The sequence below is a fragment of the Melopsittacus undulatus genome, chromosome 6, assembly GCF_012275295.1.
Source record: "Melopsittacus undulatus isolate bMelUnd1 chromosome 6, bMelUnd1.mat.Z, whole genome shotgun sequence".
Lineage (NCBI taxonomy): Eukaryota > Metazoa > Chordata > Aves > Psittaciformes > Psittaculidae > Melopsittacus > Melopsittacus undulatus.
The window spans coordinates 55,706,808-55,726,572 of NC_047532.1; the positions used below are offsets into that span (position 1 = coordinate 55,706,808).

The 19,765-nt window shown below is 37.4% G+C and overlaps 2 protein-coding genes across 3 annotated transcripts in view; one reads left to right on the plus strand and one right to left on the minus strand.

Annotated features, from left to right (window-relative positions):
- UCHL5 (ubiquitin C-terminal hydrolase L5) lies at positions 1 to 18,981 on the minus strand. Of its 2 annotated transcripts, XM_005142891.3 has the most exons (11): positions 18,255 to 18,981; positions 16,731 to 16,794; positions 14,903 to 15,008; positions 6,415 to 6,540; positions 6,268 to 6,329; positions 6,060 to 6,190; positions 4,915 to 4,978; positions 3,726 to 3,828; positions 3,174 to 3,287; positions 2,263 to 2,361; positions 1 to 612 (listed from the first exon to the last, which is right to left on the minus strand). In XM_005142891.3, exons 1-11 carry the CDS (start codon positions 18,334 to 18,336, stop codon positions 568 to 570), a joined length of 996 nt encoding a protein of 331 aa, XP_005142948.1. In that variant the 5' UTR covers positions 18,337 to 18,981; the 3' UTR covers positions 1 to 567. The 2 variants fall into 2 exon arrangements, with proteins under 2 accessions (XP_005142948.1, XP_030899381.1); XM_031043521.2 differs by lacking the exons at positions 16,731 to 16,794; positions 18,255 to 18,981 and adding an exon at positions 10,778 to 10,861.
- The window catches only part of RO60 (Ro60, Y RNA binding protein), a 13,684-nt gene continuing 12,397 nt past the window's right edge, over positions 18,479 to 19,765 (plus strand). The window contains exon 1 of the mRNA XM_005142890.3: positions 18,479 to 18,982. The gene's annotated coding sequence lies outside the window, so the exon portion shown is untranslated. The remainder of the gene's footprint in view (positions 18,983 to 19,765) is intronic.

The window sequence follows — 19,765 nt, forward strand, 5'->3', positions numbered from 1 at the left end:
TTTGCCAAAATAAAAATGGGAATATTTATTATCTTTTCTACTAAAGCAATGCAGAACTTCTGAGATTATACACTGGTCTTCTCCTTATGTTTCTAGAGCTAAATTCATACTGTTCAATTCTGTAAAAAAATTAGACACATACTCCACAAAAACAAACGACACGGTATGTCACTGAATAGTTGGATAGTATTATAATTGTTAGTAGGGATGAGCAAAAAAAGCTCATGCTTACACAACTCTGGCATTTGCATCATTCTCATATACTCAAGTGGGACAAAATGGTACATTTTCATTGCATATTTTCAGGTCCACTTCCCAAGCTTTCAGAAATCAGACAGACTGTTAAATATTGAATTTGACCAAGAGAACCTAGACATTATTTAGCAGTACTACATGCACAAAATGCAAGGGAAGGGAGAAAATTAGACCCGTGCATACAGTACAAGACAAATTGTTACAATTGTCAAACGTGCGCTGGACAAAATTCAAAGTTTATGAAAAGTTTTATTTCTTGTCATGAAAATAGTTTCGGAAGCACATAATTGTATGTATATTGCAAAGTCATCTTCACTTGGCCTCCTGAACTTTCTTGGCATTCTGTTTTTCTTTTGCCTAGAAAACAAAGGGAGATTATATTAAACTCTGACAAGACAAAGACTTTCTTTTTGGAGCTTTGAATGACTACTCATTACACTTTTGAACATTCAACAAAATATGCTAAATTTAAAGTATATAAATCTAAATTTATATACTTCAGAAATATCCTTCTATTAGGTTCATATATAAAGCTTTTCAAAATACATATGGCTTTAAATATAATAATAATAAGGGAAAGCAGAGATTAAGAAAAGCTCTATTTTTAAAACAGAATTTAACTGGATCTAAGTCAGTGATTTAGAATCAAGATCTGTTATCACCAGCTGCTTAGGTGCACCGGAAATTTACTTGTAAAAGAAGCTTGCTGGTGTTATACGTAACTCCTATTAACATGAAACCAGATTAAAACTTTACAAACAACCCAGTGAAGCAAAAGATTAAAAAAATAATCCAAAAGTTACTGCCTTATAAACTACTAAGTATGGCCTACACATACTTTCCTAAGGAAATTCAGCTAAAGAACGTACTCATTAAGTAATATTTAGTTCTTTCATTATAGTAATAGAAGTCCTTTTTCAATCTGAGTTCAAATTTAGAGATACTCTCTATGGCACAAGAGTGGATATGCAAACAAACGCTCCATTTCAAGTACTTGACTAGCCATACAGTTAAATAACCTTGCCAAAGTAATTTAATTAACAAACCTAATACAAACTTTAATAGTAAACCAATGTTAGTAGCTAGACACCTTACAACGGGGAAAACAACGAGCCAGATAATCAGCATTAAGAACAAAGTACAAATTCCAGGCTACCTAAACTACCAGAACCTCTGTGCAAAGGTTGCCATCTAGTGCTGACAATTAGATAAATCAACAAAACTGAGTATTAACAGTCCAAGTATGGAAGAGGGATCAATCTTTACATACAAGTCTGTGTATGTATACATTCAAATAATCTTCAGATCAAAAAGGGATATCAGGATAGTATGGGGAACTCTACCACATACTAGCTGGAGATACACATCAGAATTTTAATGGGACTTTTAACTGCCTTTGTAGAAAAGCCCAAATCACAGAATCATAGAATAGTTAGGGCTGGAAAGGACCTTAAGATGATCTAGTCCCAACCCCCCTGCCATGGGCAGGGACACCTCACACTAAACCATATCACCCAAGGCTTCATCCAGCCCGGCCTTGAACACTGCCAGGGATGGAGCATTCACCACCTTCCTGGGCAAGCCATTCCAGTGCCTCACCACCATAACAGTAAAGAATTTCTTCCTTATATCCAGTCTAAACCTCTGCTGTTTAAGTTTCAAAATCATGCATCTCTTGTACGTGATCTTTTATCTGATACTGAATTGCTTCTTCCTGTATCACCATCAGAAAAAGTTGGTTTCGGTTATCAAAGGGGAGAAACATCTGCCTTTGTGTAACAGTGAAATTTGGTTAACCCTGCAAGTCTCCAGTCTCTGTTAGAATTGTGCCTCTTAAGAACTGCAAGAGTATCAGGTAAACTAGCAATGAATCTGAACGTAGCAGATTAAATAAACCAACCCATGCCATTTACACTTCAAAGATATTTGGCTGCATTTATAATCTTAAGTAGAAGGTATGAAGAATTATACTAATATACTGTTTCTTGACAGCTAGGAAATACTCACTTTTTCTACTAACGGTATTAACTGTTGGTGCTCTGCTAATGTTTTTAGTAATTCCATGATGAAAGGCAGGTAGTTATGTTTTCTTCTAATATTTTCAATCTAAAAATAGATTAAAAGTATTAACAGGATTATTTTATGGCTAAATGGGGACTTTTCCCTTTCCTGTTACTGCACCATTCCCCCACTCCCAACCCTGAACCTGTAATTCTTTCCTAAATTTCAACCAGCTAAAAATAAAATTAAAGCAATGAAATTCTGAGCACACAGTGATAAAGTACTGCTTTGGGCACAAATTCTCCTTACAGTCTTTGGGCACAAATTCTCCTTACAGTCTTTTATCATACTAGCTGAAACAATGATTAAATAGGTTACATGGTTTAGTCATTGCTGTAATACTGACAAGTACTGTTACCTAAACTTTTTTCCTCAACTTATGCAGCTCGATCCAGGTATTTTTACAGTACCCTGCATAGCTTTGCCTAGGCAGAAGGCTTTAATATTTCTGTAATGCAAAATTTTGTTATACTAAACACTTATCAGCTTTTACAGTGATTAAATCATTCAGCAAGATAGGATATTATTTACTTTTTCAACTGAAAGACCTCCATAGACTCAAAGTAGATACCCTAACATAAAAAGTAGACTTTTAATCAGTTTCCACAATACTTCCACATACTATTAGGAACACTGCTTTAGAGACAAGAAACAACACACTTTATAACTTAACATATGTACTAGAGAAATACATTTTACATTATGATTACAACTATTGACGTCTTGGTCTGTACATTATCTTTCTAGTACTTATTCAATTCCTTCAGATTAATTACAACATCCTCCCACAGATATAAAAGTGATCTTTGTCTTACAAATTTTCCAGTAATCTCATCAGAAAAGCAAAGAATACATACCTTATATCTTTTTAATTTTTGATTCTCTTCTTCAATTAACATCTGGTATTTTGCTACTTCTGATTGTATAGAACTTAACACATTACTACTTTGATCTGTATCCATAGGCTCCTCCTTCCACAAAACAGAAAAATGTTAAATGGATGACATTTCTGCAATTTTTAATTTTTTTTTATTTAATTAAATTAAGTCTTAAGAGTATTTGTAATCACAGAAAGATTAGAAACATTCAATGAATTTCCGCAGTTAGCTATAAGCAGATTACATCAGGAACTAGGAAAAGAATAATTCCATTACCGTGGCAAATTAGTCAAGACAGAGAGCCACAATGACATAGTCATACTACACCAAGAGCTCAAATTAGCTCACACTGAACTAACCAGAGCTGCACTAGTGCACTCACAAAGCACTGCTCTGTGGTTTTTTTCTAATGCTGTGCTTTTTATTAGTGATACTGTATTTGGAGCAAGGAAAGAAGAAGGTGAATAATAAAGGAAGGACATAGAACTATTACGAGAGAACTACTCCAATAACTTAAATACCATAGCCTACCTCTGCAAGTTGCTGCTGCAATTCTGCAATCCTCTGCTCATATATCATCTTTCTGTCAGACACAATAGCCATCAAGTTAAACCTTATCTCACCTTCACTGTATCTAAATGAGGAACAAAAAAGAAAAAAAAAAAAAACTTGCAAAATCAGTTATTAATATGATCACTCAAAAACCTCCTCCACGATTTTATTATAAGGGAATGCATTTCGTAGGGAAAAAAAAAGTGTATGGATCTACTAAGCTGTACTACAGATTTAATCTTGACATGAAATAAAATTAAGCCTCAGATGAACGCTACCCTGTAACTCATAATAACCTCCTCTTTCAAGATACTACAAATTCCTGTCTGCAGTCATAGAAAGTAAATATTGAGACTGTCCAAAACAGAAAACAAAACATAGACTCATAAAATTGTAGGCCTGGAAAACTGGATACAGTTGACAACAAAACTTGCACAAGCCTGCTGCACACAGTAGTTTTTACTTTCTCATTACTGCTACTTGTTAGCAAGTGTTAAGAGACTTCTTCATACAATGTGAACAGTAAATTCAACAATTAGATTAGCAGTCCTTTCAGAGTTTAAATTCTCCAAATGTGATTTGGTAGTAACATTTTGCTTATGAAAAAGACTTTGAAAATTATCTTCTCAAAATGGTGTAAAATCAACATTATTTCCAACACATCTGGGGTCAGAGCTGAGAAGCAGGAAAACGTCTACAGTATTTTTTGCCTAGCTTTAATTTCTAAAACAAACCACATAACTAAGGAAATACCAGCTGTAGCAATACAGTTATTATCTGGTATTTTTAATTGAAAGCACACCCCAAACTTTATCTTCGTTAATGGCACTCTTGGCTTTTACTTGCAAAGACCCATAGCTGTCTAACAGATTGAATCATCTTGCTCTTCTTTTTTTTCAGAGTACTAGTAAGAACTCTCTTAATTACAAAGATAGTTACTTTGATTAATCATATAGAAATACACCATATTTGAGACTTAACTATCATCACATTTAGCTTATGTTGGTCAATAGGGTCAAGTCACACAGTGATGTGCAGATAAAAAATTACGCATATTCATCATTCCTCATAAATTCAGTTGAAAGCCTTTAATTGAACGAAATTAAGAATAAAGAATTATTAAAAATATGTAAGGTATTATATTCCTAAAAGCATCATAGTCATTTACTTTTGTATACGTTTCTCTATGACAGGCCGTACAGCACTTATCCAGTCATCTTGATTGCATGCACCTAGAAAAAAAAAATACAAAGAAAAAATTAATCCTCTTTGCAAAACAAAATGTAAATTCAGGGCTTGTATAATTCAGGTTTATCCAGCAACTTGAGAGTATACAACAAGTTTTTCCTTGGCAACAGCAGTCTCAAATTACTCGGGTGATTTTTTTAGGAGGTGGAAGACATTTTTTAGTAGCAATATTTAGATGATATACTGGCCAAAGAAAGGAAGCAAAACTAAATTTTAAGGGCATAAGCATCTAACTTTTATTTTATTGATAATAAGAAAAAACAGGAGGGGGTAATTATATTACATAAGATTTGTATGACACAAATTAGTTGGTATGACAACATACAAGTAGATAGCAAAACAAAAAAGTATGGATAGTTACAGCTGTTCCATTTAAACAAAATTAAGAGTTAATACTATATAGATGCCATGCAATGGTAAAATGTCAGACACAGAAAAAAGCGTATGGAGCCAGCTCTATACATGCTCCCACAGAAGAAATTAACAGTAAAACAAATGGATAGTTTATAGTCACCCTGGAAAAAAAAAAAAAAGCAGCTTTGAAAACATGACATGGGAATTGTCTTGGGTGACAACAGCACAAAAAAGGAAGATATGAGGAAAAATATTATCAAAAGGAGTTGCACACTCTGGGTAAGGAAAGCCAAAAAGATTACATAGTTTTACCAGGTTTTGCTAGAGACAGCTCAGAACAACAACGTATTTCGTAACTTAAGGAGAACATCCATGATAGGTGGGTTACGTAAACCTCTCTCTTGCAACAAAACTATTAAGATATTAGAAGCTTGCTGGAATGCACAGCCTACTCAGTTGATTATTGAACAAATGGAGAGATAATCAGAAACATGGAGGAGGCAACATGAAAATTGTATTTTCATACCAACAAAAATAAAACAATATAAATGACTGCAAAGCATTACAAGCCTGAGTAGCACATTAAGAAAACTTTAAGCACATACTTTATTTTAATACATAACTTGGTTTGCTCCTGTAACATACCATCAATTTGTTGCAATAAGCTACTGTGAAAATGAGGGAATGTTCAGAAAAAATATTAAATGTTACCTAGATCTATTGGCCCTTCCCTTAAGCCGTCTAGTTCATACAGCCTTCCGTTAACAGGAACATAGCTTACAAAGTGAAATGCATCTTCTTCTTTTGCTGAAGACTTTGCATCAAATTCAAACATCTGCTGTCTGTGAAGACAAATTGAAAATATCTGAGATGAGAAAGAATATGCTCAAATTTTGCCTAGATTTAAAACATATGTTACCTGGCAAAACTGTTGTGAACTTGCCGAATCACTTCTGAGTTGCTTAGTGCCAAACCTTTCATCTGAAAATAAGTAACAAAATTAAATTTTAAGCCAACATATTACAACATTGTAATACTTTAAATACAGAAAATAGTAAGCACTTACCGCTGCATCAAAACTTTGTGAAAATTCTTTGAATTCTGACAAAGTCTCTCCTAGATGGATATCTTGATGAGCACAATTCAAGAGCACACTTACTATGGCTTGAGTAGCACAAGCATTATTAATTACCTGTGAAAAAAAGCGTGGAGAATTTGTACAGTAGTGGTGATAAAAATCTATTTTAAGCTGGAGAACATTTTTCATTACAAACACATTATTTCTATGCTGATTCACATTACAGTTTCACTCCAACACAGGCAGCAAATCTAGTTTGAGTAGCCACAGAACAGCCTTTGCTGCCGGAGACTAATACAACCAATGCTGAATGGCTGTCATTTAAATTCATAGATAAAACCGGTATTTCAAACCTCCACTTAGAAATTCTGTCATCCTACTGTCTCACCACCTCCCTAAAGCAATTAATAAAAGACTTAGATGAAATAAAGGAACCTTCTGATCCCAGTGGAAAAACAAATAAAGTACTATTGAAAGCAAGTTGCCCAAATAACATAGCTTTATCTATGGTCTTGAAAAAACAAGTCAACTCTCCCCAAAAGAATGTCCTTCAAATAATCAGAATTCCTACCATAAGTAGGAGCACAAAACCAAAAAAACTGGGGGCACTAAATGCAGAAGCTAGAATTAAAACAAAAACAAAACAAAAAAAACCCCAAAAAAACTTTTGTTGGACAAAAAATGTCAAATACCCTACAGATAAACTAATAAAATTTAGGTATTTTAAGATGCAAAGATTTTTTTACAAGAAGTTTTGCTGAAAAATAAGCCACATGAGATTTTAAGTTTTTCATGTGTTTCTTAATTTATAACATGCCAATCCTTTTCAACCTCACGTTTAAGTTACTAGTTTATGACACTATCCTTAGACAACATAAACAAACTCTTTCGTATTACAGCCATGGTTTTAATGTTGCTTAGTAATACTAAAACTAGAATACTGTATTTAAAGAAAGAGAGAAACTACAAGGACTATTTAATATAATCCAAGACTTAATTAAAAGCACAGTAGTGAAGTGGTATAAGGCCATAATATAGTAATAACTTCTTAGCAGTTTTTTCTCAGTGAGCTCTAGTCTAGGAAAAAATAATGTACTCTCAGACTATGAGACTATTTTGCAATTGCAAATGCTACTTAATCATTAGGACTGGGAGAGAATATGTTGCTTTTGTATTACAAAAAGAAAATTAGTTTACGGCCATGAATGTGAAACTACTTACAACATGAAATGAGAAAGAAAGTAAAAGAAAAAAAAACAAAACCAAAAAAGGCAGAAAGAGAGAAAAGCCAACCAGTGTGTTTTATAAAATCAAACCTGCTCCCTAATAGGAAAACCTACTGTTAATACTATAAGCCACATCATTTATTGATTTGCTATAGTTCGAGATGTTCTCAGGTCAGGTTTTGTGCACAGGCACTATACAGATAGTGCAGGTGATAAAGAAATAATAAAGCACTTCTCACGTTAAGAAAAATACAATCTAATTGACTTAAATCAAGGGAACCAACTACACATAGAGAACAGATTACAGCAACTGAAACTCAAAACAGACTGCACACACACAAGCTAATGGCTGGAGTTCACACAATTACAAAATAAAGGACAGAGAAGGAAAATCCATCAAGTGTACTGGAATAATGAACAGCAGAAGAAAATTACCCCATCCCCTCCCCTGACTACTATAATGATGTAATTAGAGAGAATTAATACTGTAACACAGAAAAATGAATCACAAAATAGTTACAGTTGGAAAGGACCTTAAGATCACCTAGTTCCAACCACCCTGCCATGGCCAGGGACACCATACACTAAATTGTGTCACCCAAGACTGCCAAATATGGAATGAAAAATGAACAAAGAACTGAAGATTTTCTAAGATATGACTAGATAACGGTACCAGAAACAGTTGTAATAGTACTAGGATGCAAGCAGGAAGATCCTGAGTGGATTAGAACAGCCTAACCTGAAGCAGTGGTTACAAACGTTGCAATTAAACTGACTGAAAAAGGAGGCAGAAAGTGGTGAAAAGTTATCAGAACAGTGTTATTATAATAAAGAGAGGGGCACAACAGCAAACTGCACTTGTTAAATGTGTTTTGGTTTAAGCACTGATAAAATATAGCTAATACAGGACAACACCCCTAAGCAGTAGCTGTCTTTACTGAAAAATCAAGAAGCACACTTCAGCTGCTCTGGCAGATCATTAACCCAATAATGTGATCAAAAAAAGTGCAAGGAAATGAAGAGATTTTGTGCTTACAGGCAAGATCAACACAAAGTGTGTTGGACTAGCTGGATACAGGAGCTTTAAAGAGCAGTAAAAACCAGAAGACAAATTAAACTTTGGAAGGCAATTTGTGGCTTCATCAAATATTTGCCTTTCAGCATAAATATATTTCTGTATTCATGTGACAGTAAGAGGAATATGTTTAAGTATATAAGGATCAAACTAAATCTTGTCTCACTGCTAGAAAACAACAGGCAACAGATTCAGATTTTAGATCAGCAGCCCCCAGCTGTTGAAATGGAAATATATTCTGGAACTACAAACACTCTTTAGAAAGTGAGAGGTGGGAGGTAAGGAAAAGGCAGCAAGAATAGTCCTGTAGCAGAAAAGAAGCAAGTGCTGATGATATGCAAAAAAAGACTGTGTTCCTGGATCTAAATAACAGGAGAAAACTAAGACTGAAGAAGGAGGTATCTAGCTAGTGGTACTTCATGGGCAGGGTGAAGAGCACAGAGAAGGAGGTGACTGCAGTACAAAACACAGATGAGTTCAAGGTTTATTTGCTTTATGGGCACTGCATCCTATCAATGCACACAGACAGTCCAGCACTGCTATACACATTAGCTAATAAGTCCTTCAAGAGAGAAATTGGTCAGGATACCTATCTACCCTAATTTCCAATGTATCTCTTACTGATGGTGTCTCAGTGTTGGCAAAAAAACATGTCCTGCATTTATATACCATGGCAATATATATGAAGGTAGTCTCAATAATTTTGTATTTTGACTTGAGGAAGCATAAGAGGGATTGTGTATTTATCCAGAAATTCCAGTATTTGCCTGTTTATTTCTGTCCAGGAAGTCCTGCTGAGATATTTGATCAATCAATACTCAAGAACCCAACTTAAAGCAGATACCCATATTTGAAAGATTTTGCTAGTAAAACTACAAGGTGTGTTTTGTAATATTTGAAAGTAATATATATACACACATATATATGTATATATATATATATATGAGAAAGCTACCATATCACCAAGCAAAGCTTAGCTTAAAACAAAGGAACCACATGAATAGGCTACTCTAGAAGACTCTCTGAATAAGATGCTTAACTTCATAAGCATGCAGCTTTTCCTAAGGATCCAATCTGAGTTTCTGGATCAGCTTAAGTCTGAAGCACTCTATCTGATTGATGGATTACACATTCTGTTTTTCAAACAGCTGTGGACAACCCTGTATTGCATTTGGTAGTGTAACCAGCAAATCTCTGGGATTCACTTACTAAGCATGCCAATGTTACAAAACAGTTGGCTTTACAAAGCTTAACGTGAAAAATTTAGCATAGGACAAGGTTATAAAACATTCTTGTTTAAAACACCCATCTAAATTTATTTATTTTTACTCCTTTGGAATAAATACATAGTTTTTGCATAGTTAACTTCAATTCCTGACAACCTCTTTCTGACTTTGATTAGATGAGTTGAAAGTTAATTTTACTTCTTTCAAGTTACCTGTTATCTCAGGTTTTGGCTTTAACACAGATACCTGGTCTATCTTAATGTTACCAAACCTGAAAATGTCAAAAAATTCTGAGTTTGAAATCAAATGAAGTATTGGAAATGTTTAAAAAATATATATATAAAATACACTTTCATAAGTGGCACAAATGTAATTAAAAGACATTAAAAGAGATTCTGTTACTTTTTCCTCATTGAGAAAATCCTCCTTTTGGAGGTATATAGACTGTATTCCCAACAAGGAAATTAATGCTTTATTATCACAATTGTAATGATCTATCATCACAATGCAGTATGAAAGAAATACATGGCACAAACCAAAGGCATGATACCAATACTTCAGTAATAGAACCTGAGGAGGTTATTAAGCTAAAAAAAGTTAGTACATAAGTATGCAACAATGGCATTTTTTGTGTCCAGAGACACTTCTGCTTCTGCAGTGATGAGCACAGAATACAGCTATTCAGAACAGTGCTGAAGATAGCTAAATACATTCAGTGGTACAATTCTGTAGCCGCTGTGTGTAAAAACAACAGCAAGGCCAACTTAAGCAACACAGAAATCAGGAAATTCAGAGTTAAGGCTGAAATTGTATCCTTAACTCACCTCATTGTGCCTAGGTATCCTAGCTCAAAGGGTATGTAAGATCATCCAGAGTTCTGTGGCCTCAAAGAGAGGACCAAATCATACCTAGGCATAACAGGGAGGCCAAATTTAACATGAGTGCACATAAAAAAGTAATAATCCTTTAATATGCATGCAAATTAGACTTCAAAATTCAACCCCCCAATATACTCATGATCTAACTTTGAACAAGATCTATCTGTCTTTTTGAATTCAACTACAACATCCTAATGAAAGTTGGTATGAACAAAGTGTGAGCATGCACTAAGTTCTCATCAAAATTGTGTTTTCTAATGCAGTTTTAAAGGTTTCTGCTAGACACAATTTAAGAGTTATAGCCTTTTACATACAACTGAAGTTCCCCCAAAATTAAACAATTTTTAAGATGGAGCGTTTAAGTAAAATTGAACAGAAACACAGCTATGCTGCAATAACATCATTTATTTGCCGTATTAAATTGTTGTTACATATTAACAGTTACTTAGTTTTGCTCATACACAATTGTAAATGACACTTTAGAACTTCTATGCAATAAACTGGGCTGTACCAAATCTCTTAGTGGTAAATTTAAAAGAAGTATGGGAAATTTAAAAGATGTTTGGGAAAGCCAAATACCTGAGATTCTTTGGCCTCCAGTGTTACATCAGTTTTGAAAATACAGATAAACAAACCAATAATTTTAAGTATCATAAAAATTTACTTAACCTTGTCTTCCTTCATTCAGCTGGGTTACTTATAAGGATTCACAGACCATGGTTTCAAGAATTGTAATAAACTCACTACTACTCTAAAGAAACTTCTATTCTCTCTCACTTACCTTTTACCAGCTTTTGCCTGTACAGACTCACTGAACAAACAGATCTCAATGTGACAGGAGACCTGCCCAGAAAATATGCACAAAGGATCTATAGAAAACTGCTCACTGATGAACTGCGTTGCCTTATATAAGTTCAATAGTTGAGCCATTGCAAGAGAGGAACAAAAACATGAAGTCAAAAGGAGACAGGTTGGGATGACCCAAATATACTGCTTTTACTGTCATATTCACCATTCACTTGAGAAAATACTATTAGTCCTCAAAATCTAGCTCATCAAGATGGATCTCTAATTAAAGCTAACTACCTCCAAAATGAAACTCACGGAAGCTAAACTGGTATTACAAATCCACTCAAAATATCAAAACCAGTTGCTTTCCTTTATCTTCTGACATTAGGTTTTAATTTCTCTGACAACTTCACTAGTTGTTTAGTCGCAGTACCTCAATCCAGGTTTCCTGGTTTGAGCAGTAGCAGTCATTTTTCTCCTTCTTGGTAGCTGGTGCAGTGCTGTGTTTTGACTTTCGGGCTGAGAACGGCTTCTGATAGCGAGCACGTTTTGAGTTACTGCTCAAATGTTTGGTTTTGTCTAAGGCCTTTTCTGAGCTCATGCTCTGCCAGGGAGGAGGGGAAGCCAGGAGGAAGGAGAGACAGGACACCTGACCCAGGCTAGTCACAGAGGTATTCCATACCATAGCACATCATGCCCAGGATGTAACCGGGAGAGAAACCCGGAAGGGCTGGAGCTCTGGGGGGATGGAGGAGGTATCAGTCAGTGCTCGGTTGGGCAGGGTGGGGTGAGTTATGGGTCGGTGGCTGGTGAGATGTTGTATTCTCTTCACTTGTTATTGGCTTTATCATTATTTGTAGTAGTAGTAGCAGTAATGATTTGTGTTATGCCTTAGCTATTAAACTGTGCTTATCTCAACCCGTGGGGGCTACGTTCTTTGGATTCTGCTTCCTAACACTCCAAGAGTTAGGGGAGCAAGGGGGGGGAGTGAGTGAATGAGCTGTGCGGACTTGGTTTTAAACCACGACACCAGGCAAAACTGAAGTGATATGAAACACAAGCATATATATGTTTACAAGAAATGTTTTGACTTTGTTGAGCCACTGCACTTGAGTAACAGACAATACTAAAACATGAGAAAGATGTTCTAATATTATACTCTGCCAAATTACTTTTGAAATATATATTCCATGCCATCAAGTGGCATAACTAGGCACTACAATTTTAAAATAGCAAACATTTCTAGAAATTGCTTTCCATGTAGAAATTAATGACTTCTTAGTCACCCGAGTACACCCTCCTTTAAAGCAGCAGGTGAAGGAGGGCAAAGATTAGAATGTTCCTACATCTCTGTAAAGAGGTTTCAGGTTTAAGAAACCGGTAAAATATGCATGTTTCAAAGAAAGCTACAACAAAGCAGACTTTTTATTATTTCATCAACCTTTAATACTCTAGTTTTGTTAGTAAATCTAACATTATCCAAAATTTCTGATGTACATTCTGTGATCCCAACTGAAAGCTTCACAAAGGTCCTCTTTGCTACTTGCTTTTTAACATGATGTCATACTTTAAAACATGAAGTGGAAGAAGAGAGAGGAAAACCAAAACTGAAGTAGTAGGGCAAACAGACAATCGTTTACATCTTTTCAGCACCCACAAGAACAGCAGCTCTGTGAAAACCTCATCTATTCACAGGACACATGAAAGATGAAAACTGTTGAATGAGGGTAAATCTGCCTTCACCTTCAAAAAAACCTCCCTAACTGCACATCAGAATAATTTCCTTCTATTATGTAACTAGTCTTTGAGTGTAATATCATGGATTCTCCCTGAGGTTCATTGCATCAAGCTTATTCTTCATCCACAAACCACTAATCACTAGCAGTATGTTTGACTAGATAGAAATCACAACCTAAACCAGTGTCTATCAGACCTATTACCTATAAAGACACTTGTCAAACTACTGCTGATCACTGTATTCTAAGAATGGTGGACACTGCTTGGCAGGACACAAAAGATGTAGCAGGACAAAAAAAAACTGTATTAAAAAAGATACCCACAATACCATGAAACAATTAGGTGATTATAAAAGAAGCAAATTAAAGATTATTAACTGCACAACAGAAGCATAGGGCAGCCAGGAGACCTATAGATACACCTAATGTTTCAATTGTTTTTCATATTTCTATACTTTTAGCTGGAGTTATTGAGAGAGCTCTTTATATCCCAAAATTTACACATAAATACTTCTGCATTTGTGGAAAATAAAAAAAAGCCCAACCAAAACAAAAACCAACCACAACAAAACATACACAGACACACAACCTTCCCCTCCCAAAAAACCCAAACAACAAAAAAAACCACACCCCCCCCAAAAAAAAAAACAAACAACCAAACAACCCATCCAAAATCACCACTCCACTCACTCCCCAAATACCTCAAAAAACCAAACCAACAACCTGTCTGTCATTCTTGATAGAACACCTAATCATTTGCCCTTTGATAAGAATGCTTTGTAATTAACACGTGTAGTAACTCTACAGCTTATTGTTTGGACTGTTCCATGTACAACTATCTGAGAAACATGTTTTGAAAAAAAAAAATCTAAAAAAATTTATGAAATACTCCTGCTTTCATTCTGGTTACTTTCTCATGTTTTTCTTGCTTGCAAATTAATATGCACATCACAGTCTCAGCCAACACAAAATTTCACACCACTCAGTATTTAATAAAACCAACACAGATTATCAAGCCCAATTTTTCCTGTAGTTTCTAATTTAGGCTCACCTTTATGACTTACATACTGAAAACTTCTATGCCAAAATGGCCTGCAAATTCTTAAAGGAAAGTGCTGTCCTACACTTATGTTGCCCTGGCTGCAGAACATTTGAGAAATACAACAAATGAGAACTGGACCAAAATAAATATTTCCTTCTAGAATCTGTTGAAAGTGGTTCCAAAAAGAAAAATTTGCTCATTCTGCTGAGAATATTTACTAAGTACTTTTTACTGCACTGAAGTTATTTACTTTTATCACAGCCAGTTGACAAACAAGAGCTTTCCTCTTCCCTAGCTGCTGATACTTTTTGTCTGACTTGACAAAATTAATCTGATTTGCTTTGATAATAATATTTTAATACACAGTCCCTACTCCCACAGAATTTATTAAAGTTATTTCACCTTGAAAATTGATTTTTATGTACATATTAACCAAAACATTATTTTTTGCTATTAAGAGATGTATTTCATTACATATCAGAGAAAAATACTGAACCTGCTTACCTGTTTAGCAAAAAATATAGTATCCAGTCTGGAATCCTGAACAACAGAACCTGCTGGTTCCTCTCCAGGCTGCCACTTAAAGAGGAAAATCAGCCCATGTACTGGCCTAAAAAAACAAAAATGATAAGGGAAAAAGAAACCAAACCCACAGGTACTGATGAAAAAACAAAGACAGAAATCTCTACTATAATTTAAATGAATGCTGGTATACTCATTCTGTTAGTTACTTCCTGCTAAACATAGGGAAATTGCACTGAAATTTTCAGATGTGGTCTTTCAATTAGGCAGAACATTCTTCAAGCTTCTGCCTATATATGCTAAACAATCTCAATGTCAATTAGCATTTCATCAGTAATTTAAGTCAGGACCAGTTTTCCTGGTTACTGTAATTTTTACAGTTTCACAACACTCATTTGAATTTGTTAATGACAAATAGCTATCAAAACATTTGTCAATCACATACAAGAGCTAGAACTAAAGTTTTGGTAGTCCTTTCAGGCATAAATGAAACCAGTAAAGAGAAGATCTTATGAAACTGCATGCTTTGAGGTCTCTCTGAGACAAGAACTCCAGTTTTATCTTTTACTAAAATTATCTTTTCAGACTGCAGGTCTTGCATAATAAACAGCTTTTACACCTTGAACTGTATTTAGTTATTTCCATAAAACAAAAATGTATTAGTAAAAGACAGAGTTCTTACAAAATCTACAGCTATATTAAAGCAAAAACTTATTCATCATATCAACCTGCATTTAAGGCCATCACCACAATGATGCCACAAAAGGTTAATCTACAAAAGGTTAATCTACAAAAGGTAAACATACTACTGCACCGCAGAAGAAGCTTTTCCTAAGCTCTGACCAGCAGACTGAAAAGTCTTTTTAAACAGTGGGACCACTGAGGGAATTTGAAATATTCTACATGTTGTTATATTCTTTAACTCTTAGTGTTTAAATATTGTGCAATATACATGTGTATGGGAAAGAAGCTGGTCACCACTCAAGACTAGGAATATATATATATTTGCTGTACAAGCAAGCAAAGCTGTTACTTTATGAACAGATTAGGTAACATTCTGATGAAGTATTATAGGAAGTATATGGTGCAGGCAGTAAATAAACCACTTCTCAGAGAACATTTCTGCCATTAAGGTGTCATTTGCCAAATACCTTCAGTCAGACAAAAAATCTAAAGCTGCATTTTCTGTACTAACTGCTACATCTTCTAAAACATTAATTATAAAAATGTATGATATTCACACAGCAAGAAAGTATGGTTTGGGTTAGATGACATTTTCCTCTTCAAATCTTGTACATGAAAATGTATTCTACTTAATGCATCCCAGACAAAATGGTAAAAGAATCTTGCCTGATGAGGCCCTAACTGTTCCATATGATATTACTAATTGTCAGTTACAAGACTATTTGCCTTCATAAACATATAGAAGTAGTTCTGCAGGAAAAACAAGTTACAAAAGTACATGAGTACAGTGAATTAATTAATTTATTTAAGGCAATAGATGCAATATGTTACGTGAGGAAGAGAGAGATAAAGCAAAGAGTTGGTCAAAGAACTTGACAAGCAATGTCGAAATCATTAGACATCTATTTTCACATTCTAACTGCTATTAGCATCTCTTTCCAAAAACCACAAAAGCTAGACAAAGAACCAAGACATTAATAAAAAATAATGTAATTGACAAGTATTCAATTAAAACAAAATCCTAGTGAACTGCTGCACCACCAAAAAAGCCACCCAAGTTTAATATACATTCTTTCAGTGACTTCAAACATAAATAAAATCTATGCAGATTAGAAAAGTGCCTTACTTCAATTTTTCAAAGTTTTCTGGTTCCAAACTCCATATTTCTTCAACTTGTGCTCCTCTACAACCTGGAAGAAGGAATGATACAGGTTTCTTCAACAACCTCATTTAAATGGGACACAGCCAGTAAACACAGACACACAGATGAAATATAGCAATATTTACAACTTGTTTGTGCAGGTTACATAAAAGTCTATTTCTGAGCCTTAACACATCCTCATTAAAAAACCAAACAAGACAGGCCAAGAGAAATTATTTCAGGAATTTCTCCTGCGTATGGTGATCTTTATTTCTTTATAAACACAGCTGCTTTTAAAAAAAGGAAGCAGAAGAGATGAAAATATCTTTGGTCAGCTCATGCCCTTTCTGCTCAACCGTAAATAATACTGTTTTAAAAGACACAGCCAGTCCAAAGCAGAGCTTAAAAAAAAAAAAAAATCTATCTCCAGAAAAAGACCCATAGTAGTAGACCGAAAACACTGTAAGCAATACACTCAAAAGAGGCGTTTACATGAGAGCCCGAAAAGTTCAAATACTTAGCATGTTGAAGATTAATCTATGAGTTAAATGGAAATGCAAAAGGAGAAGCATGCCTTAGGCTACACTTGTGAGATGCAGATGTGACAGAAATTACAAATCAATGTAACCTAACATAAAATCATTTTACTTCTTCCGCCAGAATCCTGTATAGACTTATTTGCTGTTATAACCATATAACCACGGTATTTCCAAAGATATTAAATATGATTCAATATAATATTTAGTATTCTAAAGGCCAAAGAAGCCCCACTGCAGGTTACCCAGCCTACTGCCAAGCACCACAGCTCAGCTTGATCACACACAACCCTTCCCCATAACGTGCTCCGTCCTGTAGTCTCTGCAACCGAGTCGCCTGTTACACAACCCCAACACAGACCCTTTCCAAACGCTGGTTATTTCCTCCTACGAGGCATTTACTTATATCAAGCTGCCCAGCAGAAGCGTTCACGTGCCCTACGCGACAGGAGGGTCTTCACTGCACAGCGCGTCCCGCCACTGGCCACCAACTGCCCGGAAACCGGGACCACAGGCGACGCTGACAGCCTCCTCAGCCAAAAGGGCGGCCGCTGACGGTAGTAACGCCGGAGGACGGCGCTGCGAGGCGGGAAGTGCCAGGCGCTGCGAGTACTGTCGCAGCCGGGGAAAGCGCACAGAGATCACAAGAGTCGCGTTCACTCTCGTTCGCATCCACGCACCGCCAGGCTATCAGAGCACGGCCTCGGCCCCAGCCAACCTCCACCGTTCCTTGTGTCCCCCTGCCGTCCCCGGCCGGACCGCAGCCACGCAGCGGCTGGGTTCAGCCTACCGGCTCCCCGTACCCCTAGTCAGGGAAAGAAGGAGCACTCCGCTGAACCGGGCGAGCGGGCGGGCTGGTCCTGTACCCGCGCGGGAACATCCGCAGCCACCAACGGGGCCGCGGGAACAGAGCACCACCGCCTGCCCACCAACGCGACCCCAGTGCCCGACCCCGGTCCTGCTTTTCCCTCACCAAAGCCTTTGATAAGCTCCGTAAACACGCCCGGATCGCTCTCCATGAGGCACCACTCGCCGGCGCTACTCCCTCCCGACATGGCAATAACCAACACACTCCCTTAGGCCCGGCACCACCGCCGGCCGGTTAAACTGCGAGGCCGAAACACGCCGCTCCCTTCCCGGCAGGCCCCGCGGCCCACGCCGCGCCTGTCATCGCTATGGTGAGGTGGGGCGGGAGGAGGAAGTGGAGGTTGGAATTGGATCCGGGTCAGCCGCTCGTTGCCGGCAGTGGTAGGGCCCCTGGAGGAGCCACATCACCTCGTGCCGCGCCTTCACCCTGTGGCTCTGCTCCTGTGGCGGCGGATGGGCGGCGGGTAGAAGGAATCCCCTACGCCGCGGAAGGAGACGGTTCCGGGTCGGCGTCGCGGCTCCATCCGGGCACTGGGGTGCGGCCGTCGGGGGCGGTGGGCGCGGCCCCATCCGGGTCCCGGGGATGCTGTCAGGGCGCCGGTGGGGAGGGATCGGGCTGTGGGTAACGCGGAGCTGTCGGTGGCCGGAGCGACTCGCCCTGTCTGTGCCCAGCGCCCGGAAAAGGTTTTTGCCGCCGCTCTCCGTCCCCGGCGCCCTTCTCCTCGCCCGGCCCCCGCCGCAGCTCCCTGGGGCTGCGCTACTGCTCGGCGGAGGAAGCTGCGCTGGCTTGCGCGAGTCCTGCCCCGCGGCCCCTGCGAGGCCGCGTCCTCTCAGGCAAGTCGCGCCGCCCGGCTAGCTCTGAGGGTGGAGGGAGCGGGCGAGCCTCAGCGGGATTGCGGATTTGACGCGGCTGTTTAAGGAATGCGAAGAAGCACCCTAGATAGCCACTTCCTGCTTGGCACCTGGGCGGTGTAAGCCCCTTGAGGGGATTTAAGGGCGCATCACTTGGGCTCATTCGCCGGCTTCATGGTTACTTGTTTTCGTATAGAAACTAATAGCTAATTCAAAGGTCTTCGGGTATGAACTTTAGATGCTTTTTCCTCATAGTTTTGTTCTATGTCTGCAAAGTTGCGTTTTCCCTCCAGTCAATGATTTCTTAAGCAAGTGTATAGTAGATTTATTTTTGATCAAGTGCCTGGTTCAGGTAGTCTGGTACCTCCTGTACTGTCATCATACCAGTGAGCATACCGTTTGGAATTTGCAAAATGTTCTCCAAACATTCCTGTTTATATAGTGATACTTAAGTTGTGGAATATGAGGACTTGCATTGTCGGAGCTCTTCTGTACTGTAGGTGTATTTTGTTGTAACCATAGCTTTGTAAGATCTTTTATGCTCCCCAATTCTTATGTTTGCTTCAAGATAGTGGTGTTTTCCAGTATCTTGCATGTACCTTTTTTTTTGTCTGATAAACTAATGGATGCAGACTGTGATGTCAGGATTTTTTGTCTGGGTTTTGTATATGTAGTATGAAACATTACCTACAGTTTAATGAAACCAGCAAATTGAAATGTATTGAAATAAAATGTATTTAAACATTAAAATGTACTGATATGGTA

Coding starts and splice junctions, on each gene's coding strand:
- UCHL5 (XM_005142891.3), bottom strand. CDS start 18,336: ATGTCGGGAGGGAGTAGCGCCGGCGAGTGGTGCCTCATGGAGAGCGAT. Junction 6,191..6,267: donor GTTCACAACAGTTTTGCCAG/GTAACATATGTT, acceptor TTGTCTTCACAG/ACAGCAGATGTTTGAATTTG. Junction 3,288..3,725: donor TGCAGCAGCAACTTGCAGAG/GTAGGCTATGGT, acceptor GTTTTGTGGAAG/GAGGAGCCTATGGATACAGA.